This window comes from Hyla sarda, chromosome 9 (genome assembly GCF_029499605.1).
Source record: "Hyla sarda isolate aHylSar1 chromosome 9, aHylSar1.hap1, whole genome shotgun sequence".
Lineage (NCBI taxonomy): Eukaryota > Metazoa > Chordata > Amphibia > Anura > Hylidae > Hyla > Hyla sarda.
The window spans coordinates 28077636-28100239 of NC_079197.1; the positions used below are offsets into that span (position 1 = coordinate 28077636).

Genomic DNA, 22604 nt, shown 5'->3' on the forward strand with positions numbered 1-22604 from the left:
GAAACGAACCAGAAAGAGAAATCTTACCCAAAAAAAAATTTATAGAGAAATTCATATAATTCTGTTACCGTTTTCCATTTCTGTTGTTCCATAGGTGAATGGAAAAGAACTTTCGCGACTCTCCCAGGAGCAGACACTCGAAACCTTACGTGCCAGTAAAGATCCCCTACTGATTCAAGTTCTGAGACGCAGTCCCCGTATGAAGGGAACGGCATTGACAGCTTCTTCCCATGACCTACAGTTTGTGGACAGCGGAACCCAAACAGATATAACCTTTGAGCACATCATGACAATGGGCAAAGCTCGACCTCCAAGCCCTGCCATGGTTGTTCTAGAACCGTATGTACTATCAGAGCTGTGAGTAAAGATTACTGAGAAGTGACATGTATCCTCACTGTTTGTCTATTGGCACACATTCCTGTTACCCTGTTAATTCTAATAAAGATTGTTAGCGCTGCATGCAAAATAGGGAAACAGGTCTACATTTCTGGGTTAAAAAGAGCATGACAAAAAAGATAGAAAAATGATTATCAAATAAGGATCAGCTCCACTTATACCTACAGTGATGAGCTGTAATCAGTTAAAGTACCTGGCAATAGTGCCTCTGCAGGGGAAATAAAGTATTACAGTTTTCCCATTAAAGGAGAAGTATCATGTAAGAAAACGTATCCCCTATTCGAAAGATAGGGGATAAGTTTTAAATCGCGGGGGGTCCAAGTGCTGGTCAACCCCCCCCCTCGCAAACTCCTATTTGGAGCCCTGGTTTTCTCTCCTTAACAGCGGCGCGTCACGACCCCGGCTCCAAGCAAGGGCCACCACACCCCCTCCATATAGCTCTATCGGAGAGCCGTTCAGCAATCTTCGGCTCTCCCATAGAGCTATATAGAGGGGGTGTGGCGGCCCCCGCTTCGGGCGGGGGTCGTGACGTGCCACTGTGAAGGAGAGCTGGGGCTCCAAACAGGAGATTGTGGGGGGTCCCAGCGCCTGGACCACCCGCGATCTAAAACTTATCCCCTATACTTTGGATACTTACATTATACTTCTTCTTTAGGGTTAAAGGGGTACTCTACCTATGGACATCTTATCCCCTATTCAAAGGATAGGGTATAGAAAGATGTCTGATTGCAGGGGTCCCCTCTGTGCAGCACCTAGCATTTGTTTAGAACGCTTGGAGTGGGCGGCGGGGGGTCGTGACTTCACGGCCATGCCCCTCCTGATGTAATGCCACCCCCCCTCAATGCAAGTCTATGGGAGGGGGCGTGGCGAATACTACGCCCCCTCCCATAGACTTGCATTGATGCGGCGTGGCATGACGTCATGAGCAGCGGAGTACCCCTTTAATGGGTCTTTCAAAGTCAGAGATATTTTGTAGCCACCCTGGTTGATAGATAAGAGCCCTGAATAAGGCAGCTTCGCTGAAAATGTAAAGTAATATACGGTAGATGTTTCACATTCTAGAGGGAAGAGGCTCATGTGTGTTTGGAATCCACACTTGTGGCTGAGGTTACATAGTTACATGGTTAAAAATTCCTTCAAAAATATTCTAACATCAGCCAGATAACTATAACATCAAAAATGTCATAGAATGGAACCCCTTTGAAAAGACCACTCCCTTATGTAGACTAGATTTGGTACGATACATTTTCAGCCCACTGTTAATTAAGCATAGGGGTCATTTTCTTTGAAGACCACCCCTTTAGAAGACCACTTTTCAATGTAATTTTGAGTCTTCTTACAAGCATATAGGAGTGTGTATATTTCGGTATCACAGTACTAGGGATTACCATATCTCTCTCTCCCTATTACAGCCCTCCAATTGGGAATGAGTTCTTTGAGCAATCGGAGTTCATGGATGGAGTACAACCTGAGGGAGAGCGCACCGATGAGTTGGAATATGAAGTGAGTTTTCACGTATACCTTGGAAGAATGAAATCCTAGCCATACACATGAATGCCTTTTAATATAAAGTAGAACATAGATGGGTGTATCTGCCGGAGCCTATACTTCTTTGAGGCTCTCCACTAATAGAGAGCATCTTATATAAGGGTTTATCCTCTATGACATCCATGAGCTCTATTATAGAATATTAAATGTTGTTTTCCTAAGGAAACAAATTCTTCTTTCAAGTTTGTACCTTAAGGGTACGTTCAGACGAGCGGATTTTCGCAGCGGATTTCACTGCGGATCCGCGCGCTGAAGGACCTCCTATATGCTGGCTTTACATGTGCCTGCTCCGATCGGCAATACGCCGCGGCGTATTGCCGCTCCGAGCAGGCACATGTAAAGCCAGCATATAGAGGTCCTTCAGCGGCGGATCTGCAGCGTAAAATACGCTTCAAATCCGCTCGTCTGAACCTACCCCTAAAGGGGTATTCCGGCCAAAGACATCTTATCCCCTATCCAATAAGATGTAGCCATATGGGTCTCTGAACTTAAAGGGGTATTCCAGGCAAAAACTTTTTATTATATATATATATCAACTGGATCCAGAAAGTTAAACAGATATGTAAATTACTTCTATTAAAAAATCTTAATCCTTTCAGTACTTATGAGCTTCTGAAGTTAAGGTTGTTCTTTTCTGTCTAAGTGCTCTCTGATGACACCTGTCTCGGGAAACGCCCAGTTTAGAAGAGGTTTGCTATGGGGATTTGCTTCTAAACTGGGCGTTTCCCGAGACAGGTGTCATCAGAGAGGATTTAGACAGAAAAGAACAACCTTAACTTCAGAAGCTCATAAGTACTGAAAGGATTAGTTTTTTTTTAATAGAAGTAATTTACAAATCTGTTTAACTTTCTGGAGCCAGTTGATATATATAAAAACGTTTTTGCATGGAATACCCCTTTAAATGGGCACTCTCATTAAATTTATGGTAAATAAAAAATCTTTCTAATGCACTTTGTTTATTGTTTAAAAAAAAAAAATAATGAAGTTTTATTTGTGTTTCATTTGTCCAAAAATAATTTATTCATGTTTTGGCCAGTGTCCAATGGCGTTGCTAGGGTTGGTGTCACCCAGTGCGGTAGAAAATGGTGTCACCACATACCTACCCCCCCCCACCGCCTCCAGTATGAGAAAGAGCTAAAGAAGTTTGTGGGGGGGGGGGGGCTGAGCGGCATGGTATCACCCCATTAGGCTGGTGTCACCCGTTACGGCCTGCACCCCGGTCCCTACATCACTGCCAGTGTCAGTTGCTCTTATTGGCATTCTTGGCAAATTGTTCGTGATCGTGACAAACCACAGATGTGCACCATGCTCGCATGTGGGGTTGGATGAGTCTAGGAACAGCTTACTAATCCCATCAATAGAAGCCTAGGTCACAAAGCACAGCGTTCTGTCTGCCAACCGTGTGAAGACAAGATGTTTAGATAGCCGCTATCTAACATCTGTAGTGTGTGGCCAACGCAAATGGCTTTAATAAGCGGCTGTTCCTTTCTTATTCTCTTCCAGGAAGTGGAGCTGTGCAAAATAAACCATCAAGACAAGCTTGGCCTAACAGTTTGTTACCGCACCGATGATGAAGAAGACCTAGGGATATATGTCGGAGAGGTAAGACTGAATCTTCCTTGAGCTGTATCCCTTTTGTGCTTCCCACATTTACTCTACTGAGTTAAATCCTTTCATGTCAGCCCTTTAGTATTTACTTACAAGCTGGAAGAGCTTCATCTGCCACCAGACTTTTATCTCTGCAGGTGCATCACTTTTTGAAGCCGATAGAAACAGTGAGAGTACGAAGAGGATTATATGTTTAATATTAATGTTTGTTTATTCTTAAAGGTGAATCCAAACAGCATTGCAGCAAGAGATGGCAGGATACGAGAAGGAGACAGAATTCTACAGGTAAAAAGGAAACAACGTTTACCAAACATATAATGTAAAATGAATTTTACACCCTGCGTAATTTTTCTTGTGTTTAAAAGATAAGTCTACCAAGGGTACACCTATTATACATGTCCATGTACAAATTCAGATATGCAACGTTTCAGCTCCCCACTGGAGCTTTTTTCAAGCATGCTTGAAAAAAGCTCCAGTGGGGAGCTGAAACGTCGCTTTGAATCTTGACATGAAGGAAAACATTTTTACACTTTTTTGCAATTTTGGAGTGCTGCGCCATTGTTTTCTATTACATGGACTTTGATCGAGTCGTGGCACTGGCACCGGGCATCTAATGGTGAAGTAGTGCTGCATTGTTTTTGAATATATATATATATATATATATATATATATATATATATATATATTTGTGGTCAGGGCAACTATCATAAAGCCTGGAGCCTAACTATCCAAATGACCGCACCCCCTGACCCCCACCCACCCTCCATGCTATAATGCAGCCTGAATTGTGCCATGAGGGCAACCAATCATGATGACTAAGACTTATCTTATAATAAAGTGGCTTGAATTGTGCCCTAGCCGCCATGTGAAAGTACGCCTAAAGTGGGCATACCCTGTAAAAGGTAAGTATGAAAGGATCAGAAAAAAAAAAGGGTGGGGCACACCGTGATGATGTCAGGGTAATAGAGAACCTGAGAGTGCTTAAGTAAGGTCTGTTACCCCTCCCACAACACATGCAACATCTACACAATCAGCGTCACACAAGTGTGTATGATAACGACTGGTGCTAATGAACATAGCGTAAATACGGCTAAATAAATAACTACAAATACGGCTATCTTTTAGCCTAATACATACATATATATATATATATATATATATCTCAAACTAATGGGTCATTTGTATATGTTATGATTATAAATTGCAAGTACTAGCCACGTCAAGGCCACCTGTATGTAGCAGGTCCCTAGCATGAAGTGACATGGTGCCGGGATGCCTGACCTAGCCCCAAACTCTGGGCTGCACAACCCCACTGACAAGGTTCTACTGAAAAGAATGAATAATATAAATATGTGTAGCCTTTAGAGCAAGGCCCAAATTTGGGGTTTCACAAACATTTTTGAGTCTTTTTATTGCAAACTGTTGTACTCATATCATAGGCGTGCGCACGGGGTGTGCCGGGTGTGCCTGGGCACACCCTAATCAAGCCCAGGGCAGGGGGGGATCCGCGGCCGCCACTGAGCAGCCCACAGGGGCCCCCCGCTCAGTCACCCAACCTGCCCGCTCAGTCACCTTCTTACTGGTCCATGAAGGGGGTGGTGAGTGACTCCTTCCCCCGACAGACACCGCACATTCAAATATCGCCAGCGGAATAGCAGCGCCCGCCCCAGCGTCCTGTTGGGTAGCAGGACACAGTGCTAAACTACGGTGGCCGGCCACAGTCAGATACAGCCTGTGCGAGTGTGCACTGTGTCACAACCACTTACTGCACCTGCCACCATCCTCAGCCGTGTATGAGCTCATCAGAAAGCAGGCCAGCTGACTGGTGAGTGGGGCAAAGAACTGAGGGGACGCCTGGGAAAGGTAAAGAGAGGGGTGGGTGAGGGGGAAGCAGGGAGAGGCATCTGTAAAGGCATGTCCGGACGGTGTATGTGTCTGTGTATGATAGATGCATGACTGCTGTACAGTGTATGTATAATGAATGTATGACTGATGTACAGTGTATGTATAATGAATGTATGACTGCTGTACAGTGTATGTATAATGAATGTATGACTGATGTACAGTGTATGTATAATGAATGTATGACTGATGTACAGTGTATGTATAATGAATGTATGATTGCTGTAAAGTGTATGTATAATGAATGTATGACTGCTGTACAGTGTATGTATGATGAATGTATGATTGCTGTAAAGTGTATGTATGATGAATGTATGATTGCTGTACAGTGTATGTATAATGGATGTATGATTGCTGTACAGTGTATGTATAATGGAGGTATGATTGCTGTACAGTGTATGTATGATGAATGTATGATTGCTGTACAGTGTATGTATAATGAATGTATGATTGCTGTACAGTGTATGCATGATGAATGTATGATTGCTGTACAGTGTATGTATAATGGATGTATTTGATGTGGATGTGCAAAAAATTGTAAGTTAAATGGTAAAACTCATGTTTTTCTTTACTTGGCAAATTTTTTTTGCGCCAGATTGGTTGAAAAGTGATGTGTAGTTTTGCCTTTTATGCACCATTGTGCACCATTTTTTTATTTATTATTTTTTTATTTATTATTTTTTTTAATTATAAATACCTATACAGATGCTGTATCTGATATTCAAATATCACCCGTGGAATAGCAGCGCCCAGCGCTCTGTTGGCTAGGGGGCCATAGTGCTAAACTACTGCAGACGGCCACAATCAGCTCTAGCCCGACATAGAGCGCAGTGTGCCGCATCACTTTTTCAAGCAATCTGGTGCAAAAAAAAAATTCTATTTGGACTATTCCCCCCTCTGTGCCCCCATCTTATAGTAAAAGCGTTCTTCTGTTTGCCAAGTAAAGAAAAACATGAGTTTTACCATTCAACTTACAATTTTTTTGCACATCCACATCAAATGCCTCCCTATAAACACCAGCAACATACACACAAGTGGGAGGTCTAGTCAGGGCTGGTGCATGGATTTCTGACACTCTAGGCAAAACATAATTTTGACAACGCTTTGGCTCCGCCCATTGAACCCCTTGGCAAATATAAGATCAGGGGTAGAATTAGTCCCGTAAGCCTCATGGTAAATTCTAGACTTGCCCTCCTCCCTACAATTATAACTATACTGCACCTAATGTGGGGGAACTGTACTGCACCTAATGTGGGGGCAATGTACTGCACCTAATGTGGGGGCAATGTACTGCACCTAATGTGGGGGCAATGTACTGCACCTATTGTGGGGGAACTGTACTGCACCTAATGTGGGGTAATGTGGGGGAACTGTACTGTACCTAATGTGGGGGAACTGTACTGTACCTAATGTGGGGGAACTGTACTGTACCTAATGTGGGGGAACTGTACTGCACCTAATGTGGGGGAACTGTACTGCACCTAATGTGGGGGAACTGTACTGCACCTAATGTGAGGAAACTGTACTGCACCTAATGTGGAGGAACTATACTGCACCTAATGTGGGGGAACTATACTGCACCTAATGTGGGGAACTACAACCTAATGTGGGGGAACTGTACTGCACCTAAGGTGGGGAACTACAACCTAATGTGGGGGAACTATACTGTACCTAATGTGGGGGAACTACAACCAAATGTGGGGGAACCATACTGCACCTAAGGTGGGGAACTACAACCTAATGTGGGGGAACTTTACTGCACCTAATGTGAGGAAACTGTACTGCACCTAATGTGGAGGAACTATACTGCACCTAATGTGGGGGAACTATACTAACTGTGTGTGTGTGTGTATATACAATATATACGCACGCGCAGCGTGAGTTTGTGCCTTAGGGTGCACACCCTAATGCAATAGGCTGCGCACGCCTATGACTCATATTGCTAACAGGGTCAACATGGGCCAGAAATTTGTTGGCGGACTCAATTTGTTGCCAACAGATTTGGCTTTGGGTTAAAATCGTTTGTTTTGCATATTTAAACCAAGGGGATATGGACTTTCCTGGAAGGAAATCACAGGTTGCTTCTATGGACTAGTCTACTAGGAGATCTGATGATAGACTGAAGAGTAGTTATATAAAGGTTAGGATGAGTGGAGTACTTACAACATAGGAAATAGAGGTAGGTAAGCATGGTAAGTGCCTGGCATCATATTATAGATGTGAGCTTCATCTGGTTCTTCTCAAGACAACCCACGATCTGCCCAAAAAAGTCAACTTGGGCTTTACCATCATGTAGACAAGCAACTATTAATTCATGGTAGAACAGACGTGACAAAGTAATGACTTATAGTAGGTTTTATCTCAGATACAAAGCATATTTATTAAGAAATCACCCCTTTTTGACCTTTTGGTGCCATAAGAGTCTGCATAAGAGAAAGCACTTTAAGTAATTAAACAACATCAAGGTTTCTGAGAAAACAATAAAGAGGGTTTACCAGATTTATTGTCCTTCTTCTTCACAGATTAATGGCATGGATGTGCAAAACAGAGAAGAAGCAGTAGCGATTCTGACTCAAGAGGAGAGCACAAATGTTTCCTTGTTGGTTGCCCGTCCAGAAACAGAAGTGAGACAGTTCTTTCAGCTTACTACTATTCCCTTATGTTGAATAATCTACATCAGAATATGCATCAAATATTAATATATGCTTTCTAAGAATATCTGCCTACAATGTGCACAATGCCAATAAGGAATAAGGCTCGGGGTAATTCTGTTTTGGAAATTAGAAGACACTCCAGATTTTTCTTATGTGAGCTTAGATCTTTAGTTTGGATCCAGAGCCAGGATCAGACTGGCCCAGGCTCTTACACAATAGTGGGTCCCAAGGGACCAGCCATTTGGAGCTGCCATTGGAGACAATCATTTGCCAATAGGGTCTGTTTTTTTTGGGGGGGATGAATCACACATAACCTATTCGATCTTATTGATGATATGTCCTGTGTGTACAATGATAGCAACAAACTTTATGCTGCAACTAAATGTGGACATGCACATTTCTGGAGATGGAGGGTGGGCCTTCTAGCTTATTTGGCCTGGTTGTCCCAAGGAACCCTAGTCTGACACATCTGAGAAGTTATGGATAAGACATTACTTAAATAGGTATAACCATCTCAGCTTGTTATTCCCAATCAATAGGATAGAGGATAACAAGCTAATTGGTGGGGTTCCGACCACTGTGACCTGTCCCAATCACAAGAATGGGGGGGACATTTTTCCCGGAAATAAATGGAGTGCACTGCATGTGTGGGGCCAGTGCTCTGTTCATTCTCTATGTGCTGCTGAACAGTTCCAATTTCAGTAACCTATGAATTGGGAATAACAAGCCTTGATGGGGTTACTCCTTTAAGTTAATTGGTTCCGAATTGCTTATATTCTTCAATTATTATAAAACACAATTCCATCTTATAGTGCCACCTGCCTTGACAATCTCTCCAAACTCATTGCAGTATCGTAGAGCAGAGTTTATGTGTGAAAAACAGTCTGCCTAATTATTTTCAAGACAAAATGACTCTACGGTAATCCCCTATGTTTTTTCTAGATGGGCAGAAGATGGAAGGATAGTGACAGAGAAGACTTTTTGGATGACTTGGTGTCAGAAAATGAAGAGGAACTACAAGCACAGAGGCTGAACTCCCCACCGCATCAACAGGTATAGATCTAACACAGTTAAAAGAATTGAGGTATCAACCCCAAAATACCTTTGTGGCATTAATACTACCTGACCAGTGCAAGATTATCCCATTACTCCTACCACTGGTTATAATATTGCTATACTTAGAGTCCTACACCTTCTCTGTGATTAGAGTTGTCTATGAAGCTTAGAAACGTTTTATTACTATTGTATTCCATGCAATAATTTGGGTAATAAAAAAGAGGGCCAAAATCTTTTTACAGTGCTTCATAAATGTTATATATTTTTTATTACTGTCTATGTAATATGTATGTTTTCTTCTAATTTTAGGTTGAGAATGAAGATGTTGAAGGTAGCCCTAAGTCTCCTAGACCTTTCCCACATCCAGCAGGTTTGAGCCGTAGTCAGGAACTGGACAGTGGAGTAGGAAGGACAGATGAAAGCACCCGTAATGATGAAAGTTCAGAACATGATATTTTGGGTGATGACCAAACAAGCACTGCCAATACACCAGGCAGTCAACGTCGTCTGCGCTTCCTGCGTGGGGACTCACAGCATCCTCTTCAATGTCGGGAATTTCACCATAGCTTGGACTCTTTGCTGGCAGCTGATGGATCAGCACCTTACAATGAGGTTCTTCCACCAGGTGCTGGATTAACTGATGAGGAGTATGAGAGATATAGAGAACTTCTGGAAATTACTTGCCATATGGAGAATGGAAATGGGCCTGCCTTTCTCTATGCTTCACGACAGGGCGGTCTAGATGTCAATCGCAATGAGAGTGTTTTACGTGAGATGGCAGTACTGGAAGAGGAGCTTCGGCATCTGGAGTTCAAGTTCCGCAATGTTCTAAGAGCACAAAAGATGCAACAATTGAGGGAACGATGCATGAAAGCCTGGCTCCTGGAAGAGGAGGACAGTCTTTATGAGTTTGTTGGTGGGGGCAGTGGGAACAATGATGGTTCCACAAAGCTTCCAGACATCACAGAACTCCCAGAAAGGTCAGATAAGGACAGTACCAGTGCATATAACACCGGTGAGAGTTGCCGGAGCACTCCACTCATGATGGAACCACCATTACCGCTAGACAGTCCATTGAGGAGAATTAATGATCCTTCTGGTGCATTTTGCCAAGCAGCAGAAGGAATTTCATCTAATGCTAACATGAACAGAGGACATGGCAAGAATGTGCCTCCATACCCTGGTAGTCCAGAGCCTACATCATCAAAATTTCGTTCCTTGTGTCGGGAAGGGCGGCATACAACAGAGGAAAGGTTAAGAAGAGCAACAAAACCAGGAAATGAGTTAGATCGGGGAAGTCGTGAGAACAGCCCATACCTCAGCCGACGCCAACGCTCTCAAAGTGGAGAACGTTACCGAAGTTGCCTCCAGTTGGCCCAACAAAGAAGTCTTGATGAACTAGATGTAGATCCTACATGTGGAAAAGCTATGGGGGTTTCACAAGGCAGTCACTCCCAAGTAGAGCCAAGAATGGAATGGAAAGTAAAAGTCAGAAGTGATGGTACACGTTATGTGGCCAAACGTCCTGTTAGAGATCGCCTCCTGAAAGCAAGAGCCATGAAAATCAAAGAGGAGCGTAGCGGGATGACCACTGACGATGATGCTGTGAGCGAGATGAAGATGGGCCGTTACTGGAGTAAGGAAGACAGAAAAAGACATATCATGCGAGCCCGGGAGCAAAGGAAGAGAAGGGAATTTATGATGCAGAGCAGGTTAGACTGCCTAAGAGAGCAACAACAACAGCAGGGTGCAGACGGTAAAGGTGAGATGAGCATCATTGCCCTCAGCCATCGCAAGACTATGAAGAAGCGTAATAAGAAAATCTTGGATAACTGGATCACTATCCAAGAAATGCTGGCTCATGGGACACGCTCTGCTGATGGGAAGCGGGTTTACAATCCCCTTCTCTCTGTTACCACAGTCTGAGGAGCATCTAAAAATGCCAAGCAATCCTTGCCAAATCAGAACCTCTCCAATTTCTGTCTGTGTGCCACGCCAACCATTCTTAGAGGCCCCTTCTTTCAATCAAGACTCTCTTTCTATGTTTTCCATTCAGTTCCATTTTCTTAGGTCTTCTTTTTTGTCTTTCCTCAGTCTTTGAGGATATCTAAGAGGTACTTAAAACACAGGGTTAACTTTTAAACCAGCTCTTGCTTGTAGAGTTCACAGCTTCAAAGACATTTTTAAAGTTCTCGATTCTGGACTTGTGCAGTTGTGGAGAAAACAAAAAAGTACAGCAAATAGGTGGATGAGACAATCTGTAATGGAGCTTATCCCAGACGGAACGAAAACGGAGCACAATTTTCTTTCTAAAAAGTAATCGCTGACAAATGCCAAGGGTATTTCTTTCTAAAAGGTGTGGTCTTTCCACAAGGCTTTGTTGAAAAATATGGTTACGGAACTGGTTAAAAAACAAAAAATAAACTAAACGCTACCACCTGGTGGTCAAAGAGCACATAGCAACAGCGACAATGTACGCCATATCTGGTTAAGGAAGAAGAACAATAATAGCACAGGGATGGAGGTTGTTATGAGATTTGGATAAAGAATCTGCCTTTTATCTTGTGGACACATCTGCACATGGCAAGACGTTGTGCAGGATCATGTCTTAGAGAATTTAACTTGTCTGTTGTTTCCAATGTGATTGTGACCTCGGATCTTATTTAAAAATGTTTCTGTTTCCACATTTCTGTTTGACATTGAATGTGTGAGCCTGAGAGAGAGGAAAAGTGGTGAGTCTGGTCTAATAGGTGCATGACATGAAGGGATTTTTGCTGGGAGTAGAATGGTATTCTTTGTCCAATTTTTTATACTTGGAGATGCCTCAATGGCTTATGAAGAATGAGACATGACAAATGTGGCCTTCATCTCGCCGGCGTCAGCTTGTGTCCTCTTAGGTCACCCGTGAAAGCCTACATGACAAAACTCAAGGGGCTTGTCCCATTCTATCTGGAGAGCTTTATTGACTATTGACTCAATGAGGCCTTGGTGCAGGTTGCTGCAAATAGAAAAAGAATACTCCAGAACCCATTCAACAAGTACATTAGTGTTTGGTAAAGGTAAACAATGGGTTGTCAGTCCATGAACGTTACAATATAGAAACCCAAAATTCATCCAAAAGTAGCTCAACACTAATAAAGCCGTTAGCACTGTGAATGGTGTACAACCTTAAGAGTGGGAACAAGTCCTTTTACAGTGAGGATAGCACATCTTTCACACTATGGAAGACAAACCGCTAACAGAAAAGTTTGTACACCCACTTCTCTCAAGTAATAGTATTAATGTAGTCCATCTACCGCAACAGTACTGTGCAAGGTTGTACTTACCCCATCTTCTGCCCAGGCACCTTCTACTCAAATTAAAGGGGCTGTACAGGATAACTGTATAGAATAATTTGACTGCTTTCTTCAGGTTAGAGCACCACACCTGTCCATGGGTTTTGTATTCAGCTCAACTCATTGAAGGTTTATTGTCTATCTTCCCATAGGTACCTTGAGGGACACTCTGGGCAAAACCAATGCACTATGTTACATCTAGCGCAGGACCTGGGGGGGGGGGGGGGGTGCCTGACACAGGTATTTAAAGAGGGACAATCTCTGTATCGTGCTCTGCCCTGTTAAATCATGTACTAGATATAGCACAGTATATCAGTTTTGGCTGCAGGTGTCATCAGAAAATGATGTATTGGTTAAATCAAGTTTTTGTCATAAAAAATATTCTTTAGGAATTTTTGTGATGTTTTTTTCTATTTTGCCATTTTACTATCTATTATAAAAAACAATCCTGAAATCCTGTAATTTTCATTTTCACCCCTAAACTTAAAACTAAGCTCAGACTTCCTGTTCTGTCTGTGATGGTAAGGAGGAGGCTGCTGGAAAGTGATCTGTACAGTATGACAGTGAAAGGTGACCAGTAGATAGAAAGGCAATAGATGAAGTTCACAGCTCAGCCACTCCCTCCCTGTGGAATGACCCTTTCAAAGGTCTCAGAGGATGCCCAGTAATATTTCCCATGCATTGAAACAGGACACGTCCTGTCCTTTGTATTGACTATGGTTCCTGGGGCTTGTTGTAAAGTATATATCTAAATGCTCTTAAACAGCTCAAGCAAGATGGCAGCCCCCATAATAATGCACAAAAATTAAATTAAAATATTACAATCAGAAAATAGAAACAGATAAGGAAAATAATTCTCAATTGGAGATTGCGTAACTTCCCTGTTTCGTCTGCTTCAGATTTTCCGGTCACCCCAGGGAAACCCTGGAAGTGCCAAGGTGGGGCAACCCCCTAAATCAAGTTTTACACTAAACATGTTTTTTCCAATTTACATTTTACTATATATATTATAAACAAATTATAAAATTTAGTAGTTTTTATTCTGATCACTAAGCCCAATAATAATCTGACATTTCCTGTTCTGTAGAGAAAACTTCTAGTCAGTCTCCTCAATCTCCTCACAGGCAGGATAGCAATGAAAGGTGATACCAGTAGATAGGTAACATGGGGTCAGGCCATCTGCAATAGGCATTGTCACAACTCCTTCCTCTGCCTGTACAATGACCTCTGCACGGGTCACAGAGCATGCCTAGAAAATTCCTCCATAGAAGTTAATGAGTCAGTTCCATATTATTGTTCATATTTTTTTTGTTCATACTAGTTAAATCTATACATTCTGAGGGAGATCTGTAGGGATAATTGCTGTATCTGACTGGAGTTGCTCTTAACATTAAACATATATTAAAAAGATCTGCAACAGATGGAGTTCACAGGGTTTAGTAGTGGCTGCTACAAAGAGCATCCATTGCTCTAGTCTAGATGATCTGACACGTCCATCAATTACATTGACAACTCACTGATTTTAATAGGCACAATGCAGTGCCTTATTCACCCTGTGGTGGCGCTGCTAAGAAAGCTTATTACAGCGGAGGGACCCTGTGATCATTTTAAAATTGGGGGTCCCAATCAAGCAGCTTCTTTAAATGGGCACTGTCAGATTCGAAAACTTTTTATATCTTGTACATCTTGGCAAAACATTAATCTTTCTAATATACTTCATAAGAAAATATGATTTCTTTTTTTATATAAAAATCATGGCTTTGTCCAAGCTGAAGCATATTAGGAAAGTTAATGTTTTGCCAAGATGTACTACATATAAAAAAGTTTTGTATCTGACAGTGCCCATTTAAGCCTGGTTGGGACATATATAAATAGGTATTCTAGCAAGTTTAATAATCAAAATGTTTTTGTAGTTTTGTAGTATTGTCATTAGAAGACAAGTAAAATGCAGAGATATGCCCACCAATCCCCTACAGTGAACAAAAGTCATTTCAGTAACAGATTCCCCATTGTTAAATGTAAAGCCAAGAACAATTGTAAAGCCTCCTAACCCATAAAGAAGGGGACCAGGAATGATAAGAAGGATCTCTTATTCTTAACTAGCGCTCCCACAAATGTTCTTCCTGTTCCGCATCCGTCCTTAATTGCAGTGGTGCCTTCCAGGTCCACCTCTCGGGCTCATTGAGTAGATGGGGACTGAACGACTTGTGTTTGATTTCTCTCGTGGGTTGTACGTATGATTTTCTTTCAGACGCCATGGTTACTGTGTCTCATCTTCTCTCCTAATGGGTCGAGAATCTTAATAAACTTTTACCTTTCTTATAGGAGGGAAATGGTTTCCGTCTGTCATTTGTTTTAATTTATTCTGCCAAACACGAGCGTTTGAAGGAATGGTCTGACCCCCAAAAAATGTTTTTAGGCTTGGGCTGACCGAAAGTAAAAAAAAAAGTTATACTCTACTGCTCTGACTCCTTATTGTCTTCACCCAACAGTGCCCAGTACTGATTAAGCAACACTTTCTTCTTTTCTTTCAACACACAAGAAATGCCTGTTTGGCCAATTGTTGACCACAATGTGTCATTGTTACTGCCAGTGAATGGCGGAGTGAGTGTTTCCTGTTTGTCAAAATGAAATCAGGAACTGTTGCTGAGCGAGGACCGGGCAGGCCTATTGGAGCAGTCAACCCCTTCAAGGACATTTCAAATAGAGTCTGTGACCTTGGGAAACCCACAATCCTGAAAATGGAAGAGGACTGGTGACATCTGCAGTGTTAATGTAGCTAGGCTTACATAGATCATAAAAATCATTGACAGACATAAACCAAGGAGAGATGGACCTTACTGAAGTCAACGACGCACCCCTCCATACAGCTCTATGGGAGAGGTGAGGATGCACAAATGCTGCATCTCCGCCTCTTCCATAGAGATACATAAAGGGGGCATGATGCCGCGGCCAACACACCACCTGCACGGGAGAGCCCGGCAGAGAGCACAGGAGAGCGCGGGGGTTCCAGTGTTCAGACCCCCCAGGATCAGACACTTACCCCCTATCGTGTAGATAAAAGATGGCTGCAGATCTCCTTTAAGTGCTGAGCCCTTTTGAAATTCTGTACAAGCATGGCGAGACAGTGAGACTGATGCAAAAATTAGAAAACGCACTGCGCGTGAGCCCTAACTACTAGAGGGCAGAGAGCTAGTGTAACATCTGTCTATTAATCAGGCAGAGGGCAGGGAATCAGAGCAGAGAGGAGTTGCAGCCCAAGGGCAATGCATACCCCAGGCCACGCCTTTTTGACTCTTCAAGACCTCTGTGATACTGTTGGTGGTTTGGTAATGATTTTACATGTGACAGATGCACTTTAAGGCAGTCATACTAGCCACAGGCTGTAGAGGAGATTATGCTCTCCATTTAAGTCAATGGAGTAATATGGCAACTTCTGGGCTCTCAACCTGATGTGTTTATGCCATAAACATCTATAACGCACAATAACCAAGAAAAAAACATCTTTACTTCAGTTTTCCAATTATCTAGTTTTCCTTCAGCAGGTTACTGGGACAATTTAGTATCCTATTCTTTTTCCCCTTTTGCAGTTTTTCCCAACCTATCCTGATAGCAGTGATGGGCATTGAAGAGCCACAGGTTAAGAAACACTGCCCTTATGCATGACCACTTTTACACAACACAGCAAAAACAGCTTAGTATCGAATAAAGGGGCTCAATCATGTGAAGGAGCTGTCCTCTTTACATCAGAATAATCAGAACCCGACAATAAAGGGAGCAGACTATGCTGTTCATGGACATCCAGTGCATCCAAGACCACGGCCCATATATAATCAGATATATTACTCATTATAACCATCACTTCAATACCCAAAGATGCATGATATATTTCCATTCATTGTACTTGTTTTATCTGGGCAAAAACTCATCATAAAGCACAATGCTGATAATAAGAGTCCTAAGAGCCTTGGGCAAATACAGCTCTAAATGTAACATAGTTCATAAGGTTAAAAAAAAGCCCAGAGTCCATCAAGTTCAACCTATATCCCTAATGAGTCCCTGCTGAGTTGATCCAGAGGAAGGCAAAAAAACCTCATACTAAAGGTAAAAACTCCTTCCGGATTCCAAATATGTCAATCACAATAGATCCCTGGATCAACGTTCTGTCCCTATAGATCTAGAATCCATAACCATAACATGTTATTATTCTCCAAAAATGCATCCAGACCCCTTTTAAATTATTTTACAGAGTTCACCATGAACACCTCCTCAGGCAGAGAATTCCACAGTCTCACTGCTCTTACAGTAAAGAACCCCCGTCTGTGCTGGTGTAGAAACCTTCTTTCCTCTAAATGTGGAGGATGCCCTCTTGTTATAGATACAGTCCTGGATATACATAGATCATGGGAGAGATCTCTGTACGGCCCCCTGATATATTTATACATAGTTATTAGGTCTCCCCTAAGCCTTCTTATTTCTAAACTAAATAACCCTAATTCTGATAATCTTTCTGGGTAGTCCTCCCATTCTGTGTAGTCCTCCCATTCCCAGAATTACCCTGGTTGCCCGTCTTTGAACCCTCTCTAGCTCCACTATATATTTCTTGTACACTGGTGCCCAGTACTATACACAGTATTCTATGTGTGGTCTGGCTAGTGATTTGTACAGCGGTAGAATTATTTTCTTGTCGTGGGCATCTATGCCCCTATTGATGCCCCCGATTATTTTATTTGCCTTGGCAGCAGCTGCCCGACACTGGTCACTACAGCTAAATTTACTATTAACTAAGACTCCTAAGTCCTTTGCCACATCAGTCGTCCCAAGTGTGCTCCCATTTAATACATAATCAGAGCACAGATTTTTCCTCCCCATGTGCATTACCTTACATTTATCAGTGTTGAACCTCATCTGCCACTTCTCAGCCCAAACCTCCACCTATCCAGATCCATTTGTAACAGTGCACTGTCCTCTGTAAAGCGGTAAACACAATAGAGTTTAGTATCATCTGCAAAGATTGCTACTTTACTATTCAACCCCTCTACAAGGTCATTAATAAATATATTAAATAGAAAAGGACCCAAAACTGACCGTGTGGTACCCCACTAGTAACAGTCCCCCAATCAGAATAAGTACCATTAATAACCACCCTCTGTTTCCTATCACTGAGCCAGTTACCTACCCACATTCACACATTCTCCCCAGCTCAGTCCCTCGCATTTTATGCACCAACCTTTAATGTGGCACAACATCAAATGCTTTGGAAAAATCCAGATATACCACATCCAGCAATTCCCCCTGGTCCAGTCTGGAGCTCACCTCCTCATAAAAGCTGATCAGGTTAGTTTTACAGGACCGATCCCTCATAAAACCATGCTGATATGGAGTCATACATTTATTTTTATCAAGATACTCCAAAATAGCATCCCTTAGGAAACCCTCAAACAATTTACATACAACGGAGGTTAAACTAACAGGCCTATAATTCCCGGGGTCACCTTTTGACCCCTTTTTAAGTATTGGCACCACATTTGCCATGGACCAGTCCTGGGGAACAGTCCCTGTTACTATAGAGTCCTTGAATATAAAAAATAGGGGTCTGTCTATTACATCTGGACATGGCTATTTGTCTATTTTGATTTTTTTGTAGGCGGCACTGTACTTCTTCCTGGGTTAGGCTGCATTCACACCCCATTTTTTACATACCGGATCCGGCTGGGGGAGGGGCAAACCGGGCGCCCCCGTACCCCAGCCGGAGCAGCCTGTGACTCCATTTACTTTAATGAGCCAACCGGAGTCAAACGGTGACTCCGGTCGGCTCAGTTTTGACCCGTATGCGGTTTCCTGACCGGACCTAAAACCGTAGTATACTACGGTTTTAGGTCCGGTCCAAAACCGGATACGGGTCAAAACTGAGCCGACCGGAGTCACCGACCTGTCTACCTACTGAAGTGAACTAGCTAATAGCGGTGGGGTCTACTTCCTCTTCCTCATCCTACTTATCTACCCAATGTATTGTGTGGAACACCACATATTACAGTGGGTGAATGACTCCAATTGGAGAATACGTCATCTGCGAGTCACCTGATGTAACTACAATGTAATCATTTATATGGTCTGCAACTACAATTACCTAAAGGGGGCTGCTACTACTATCTAAAGGGGGGTGGTACTACAACTACCTTTAGGTAGTAGTAGAAACCTCCTTTAGGTAGTAATAGCAGCCCCTTTAAGATAGTAGTTGTAGCAGTCCCCTTTAGGTTGTAGTAGCAGCCTCCTCCTGCAGACCATATAAGCGATTACAGTGCCGTTACATCCGGTGGCACATGATGATGACGTCACAGATGTGCCGGAGGACAGAGGATTGATGTTTAGCCTCTTGTGACTGCATAATGTAGGTTGCCACTAGAGTGATTGACAGGGAGAGGAGCCAATGGCCCTTATCTATGTCAAACTGCCAAGCACTGCATTCAGCAAACGGGACTTCATTAAGTCGCTCTTATAGTTAAATGAGTCCTGGACTGGCAGCCCTGCTATTAGTGCAGGAACTGAGCATGTGCAACCACCAAGCTAAAATGGAGCTACATGCCATATCCATAGGCAAGGCACTATAATCATCACACACAGTTTGGGCTGAGAAGTGGTGAAGGATTTTTACTTTGTACAACATATTTTCAGTGGGTGTCTCGTGTAATGGAATAATGGAATAATGGAATACCTCCTTTCATAATTCATATTACATCCTGAAGATCAGATAGACACTAAACACCACTGTTACGCCGAGCGCTCCGGGTCCCCGCTCCTCCCCGGAGCGCTCGCTTCACTCTCCCCGCGGCAGCGCTCCGGTCACGTCCTCTGACCCGGGGCGCTGCGATTCCGCTGCCAGCCGGGATGCGATTCGCGATGCGGGTAGCGCCCGCTCGCGATGCGCACCCCGGCTCCCCTACCTGACTCGCTCTCCGTCAGTTCTGTCCCGGCGCGCGCGGCCCCGCTCCCTAGGGCGCGCGCGCGCCGGGTCTTTGCGATTTAAAGGGCCACTGCGCCGCTGATTGGCGCAGTGGTTCCAATTAGTGTTTACACCTGTGCACTTCCCTATATCACCTCACTTCCCCTTCACTCCCTCGCCGGATCTTGTTGCCTTAGTGCCAGTGAAAGCGTTCCTTGTGTGTTCCTTGCCTGTGTTTCCAGACCTTCTGCCGTTGCCCCTGACTACGATCCTTGCTGCCTGCCCCGACCTTCTGCTACGTCCGACCTTGCTTTTGCCTACTCCCTTGTACCGCGCCTATCTTCAGCAGCCAGAGAGGTGAGCCGTTGCTAGTGGATACGACCTGGTCACTACCGCCGCAGCAAGACCATCCCGCTTTGCGGCGGGCTCTGGTGAAAACCAGTAGTGGCTTAGAACCGGTCCACTAGCACGGTCCACGCCTATCCCTCTCTGGCACAGAGGATCCACTACCTCCCAGCCGGCATCGTGACAGTAGATCCGGCCATGGATCCCGCTGAAGTTCCTCTGCCAGTTGTCGCTGACCTCACCACGGTGGTCGCCCAGCAGTCACAACAGATAGCGCAACAAGGCCAACAGCTGTCTCAACTGACCGTTATACTACAACAGTTACTACCACAGCTTCAGCAGTCATCTCCTCCGCCAGCTCCTGCACCTCCTCCGCAGCGAGTGGCCGCTCCTGGGATACGCTTATCCTTGCCGGATAAATTTGATGGGGACTCTAAGTTTTGCCGTGGCTTTCTTTCCCAATGTTCCCTGCATCTGGAGATGATGTCGGACCTGTTTCCCACTGAAAGGTCTAAGGTGGCTTTCGTAGTCAGCCTTCTGTCCGGAAAAGCCCTGTCATGGGCCACACCGCTCTGGGACCGCAATGACCCCGTCACTGCCTCTGTACACTCCTTCTTCTCGGAAATCCGAAGTGTCTTTGAGGAACCTGCCCGAGCCTCTTCTGCTGAGACTGCCCTGTTGAACCTGGTCCAGGGTAATTCTTCCGTTGGCGAGTATGCCGTACAATTCCGTACTCTTGCTTCAGAATTGTCCTGGAATAATGAGGCCCTCTGCGCGACCTTCAAAAAAGGCCTATCCAGCAACATTAAAGATGTTCTGGCCGCACGAGAAATTCCTGCTAATCTACATGAACTTATTCACCTAGCCACTCGCATTGACATGCGTTTTTCCGAAAGGCGTCAGGAACTCCGCCAAGATATGGACTCTGTTCGCATGAGGCGTTTCTTCTCCTCGGCTCCTCTCTCCTCTGGTCCCCTGCAATCTGTTCCTGTGCCTCCCGCCGTGGAGGCTATGCAGGTCGACCGGTCTCGCCTGACACCTCAAGAGAGGACACGACGCCGTATGGAGAACCTCTGCCTGTACTGTGCTAGTACCGAACACTTCCTGAGAGATTGTCCTATCCGTCCTCCCCGCCTGGAAAGACGTACGCTGACTCCGCACAAAGGTGAGACAGTCCTTGATGTCTACTCTGCTTCTCCACGTCTTACTGTGCCTGTGCGGATGTCTGCCTCTGCCTTCTCCTTCTCTACAGTGGCCTTCTTGGACTCTGGATCTGCAGGAAATTTTATTTTGGCCTCTCTCGTCAACAGGTTCAACATCCCGGTGACCAGTCTCGCCAGACCCCTCTACATCAATTGTGTAAATAATGAAAGATTGGACTGTACCATACGTTTCCGCACGGAGCCCCTTCTTATGAGCATCGGATCTCATCATGAGAGGATTGAACTTTTGGTCCTCCCCAATTGCACCTCGGAAATTCTCCTTGGACTTCCCTGGCTTCAACTTCATTCCCCTACCCTGGATTGGTCCACTGGGGAGATCAAGAGTTGGGGGTCCTCTTGTTCCAAGAACTGTCTAAAACTGGTTCCCAGTAACCCTTGCCGTAACTCTGTGGTTCCTCCAGTAACCGGTCTCCCTAAGGCCTATATGGACTTCGCGGATGTTTTCTGCAAAAAACAAGCTGAGACTCTACCTCCTCACAGGCCTTATGATTGCCCTATCGACCTCCTCCCGGGCACTACTCCACCCCGGGGCAGAATTTATCCTCTCTCTGCCCCAGAGACTCTTGCCATGTCCGAATACGTCCAGGAGAATCTAAAAAAGGGCTTTATCCGTAAATCCTCCTCTCCTGCCGGAGCCGGATTTTTCTTTGTGTCCAAAAAAGATGGCTCCCTACGTCCTTGCATTGACTACCGCGGTCTTAATAAAATCACGGTTAAGAACCGCTACCCCTTACCCCTCATCTCTGAACTCTTTGATCGCCTCCAAGGTGCCCACATCTTCACTAAATTGGACTTAAGAGGCGCCTATAACCTCATCCGCATCAGAGAGGGGGACGAGTGGAAAACGGCATTTAACACCAGAGATGGACACTTTGAGTATCTGGTCATGCCCTTTGGACTGTGCAACGCCCCTGCCGTCTTCCAAGACTTTGTCAATGAAATTTTTCGTGATCTGTTATACTCCTGTGTTGTTGTATATCTGGACGATATCCTAATTTTTTCTGCCAATCTAGAAGAACACCGCCAGCATGTCCGTATGGTTCTTCAGAGACTTCGTGACAACCAACTCTATGCCAAAATCGAGAAATGTCTGTTTGAATGCCAATCTCTTCCTTTTCTAGGATATTTGGTCTCTGGCCAGGGACTACAGATGGATCCAGACAAACTCTCTGCCGTCTTAGATTGGCCACGCCCCTCCGGACTCCGTGCTATCCAACGCTTTTTGGGGTTCGCCAATTATTACAGGCAATTTATTCCACATTTTTCTACCATTGTGGCTCCTATCGTGGCTTTAACCAAAAAAAATGCTGATCCCAAGTCCTGGCCTCCTCAAGCAGAAGACGCCTTTAAACGACTCAAGTCTGCCTTTTCTTCGGCTCCCGTCCTCTCCAGACCTGACCCTTCCAAACCCTTCCTATTGGAGGTTGATGCCTCCTCAGTGGGAGCTGGAGCTGTTCTTCTACAAAAAAATTCTTCCGGGCATGCTGTCACTTGTGGTTTTTTCTCTAGGACCTTCTCTCCAGCGGAGAGGAACTACTCCATCGGGGATCGAGAGCTTCTAGCCATTAAATTAGCACTTGAGGAATGGAGGCAT

At 44.2% G+C, this 22604-nt stretch overlaps 1 protein-coding gene across 2 annotated transcripts in view; it reads left to right on the top strand.

The window, feature by feature from the left end:
- The window catches only part of PDZD4 (PDZ domain containing 4), a 155195-nt gene extending 141864 nt beyond the window's left edge, over positions 1 to 13331 (top strand). Inside the window, exons 2-8 of one of the 2 annotated variants that reach the window (XM_056538325.1) lie at positions 95 to 339; positions 1809 to 1899; positions 3448 to 3546; positions 3775 to 3837; positions 7977 to 8078; positions 9051 to 9161; positions 9474 to 13331. In XM_056538325.1, coding sequence (XP_056394300.1) covers positions 95 to 339; positions 1809 to 1899; positions 3448 to 3546; positions 3775 to 3837; positions 7977 to 8078; positions 9051 to 9161; positions 9474 to 11090 — 2328 coding nt within the window. In that variant the 3' untranslated portion in view covers positions 11091 to 13331. Of the gene's footprint in view, positions 1 to 94; positions 358 to 1808; positions 1900 to 3447; positions 3547 to 3774; positions 3838 to 7976; positions 8079 to 9050; positions 9162 to 9473 lie in introns of both variants that reach the window. The other variant, XM_056538324.1, reaches the window with a different exon arrangement.
- Positions 13332 to 22604: the final 9273 nt, after the last annotated feature.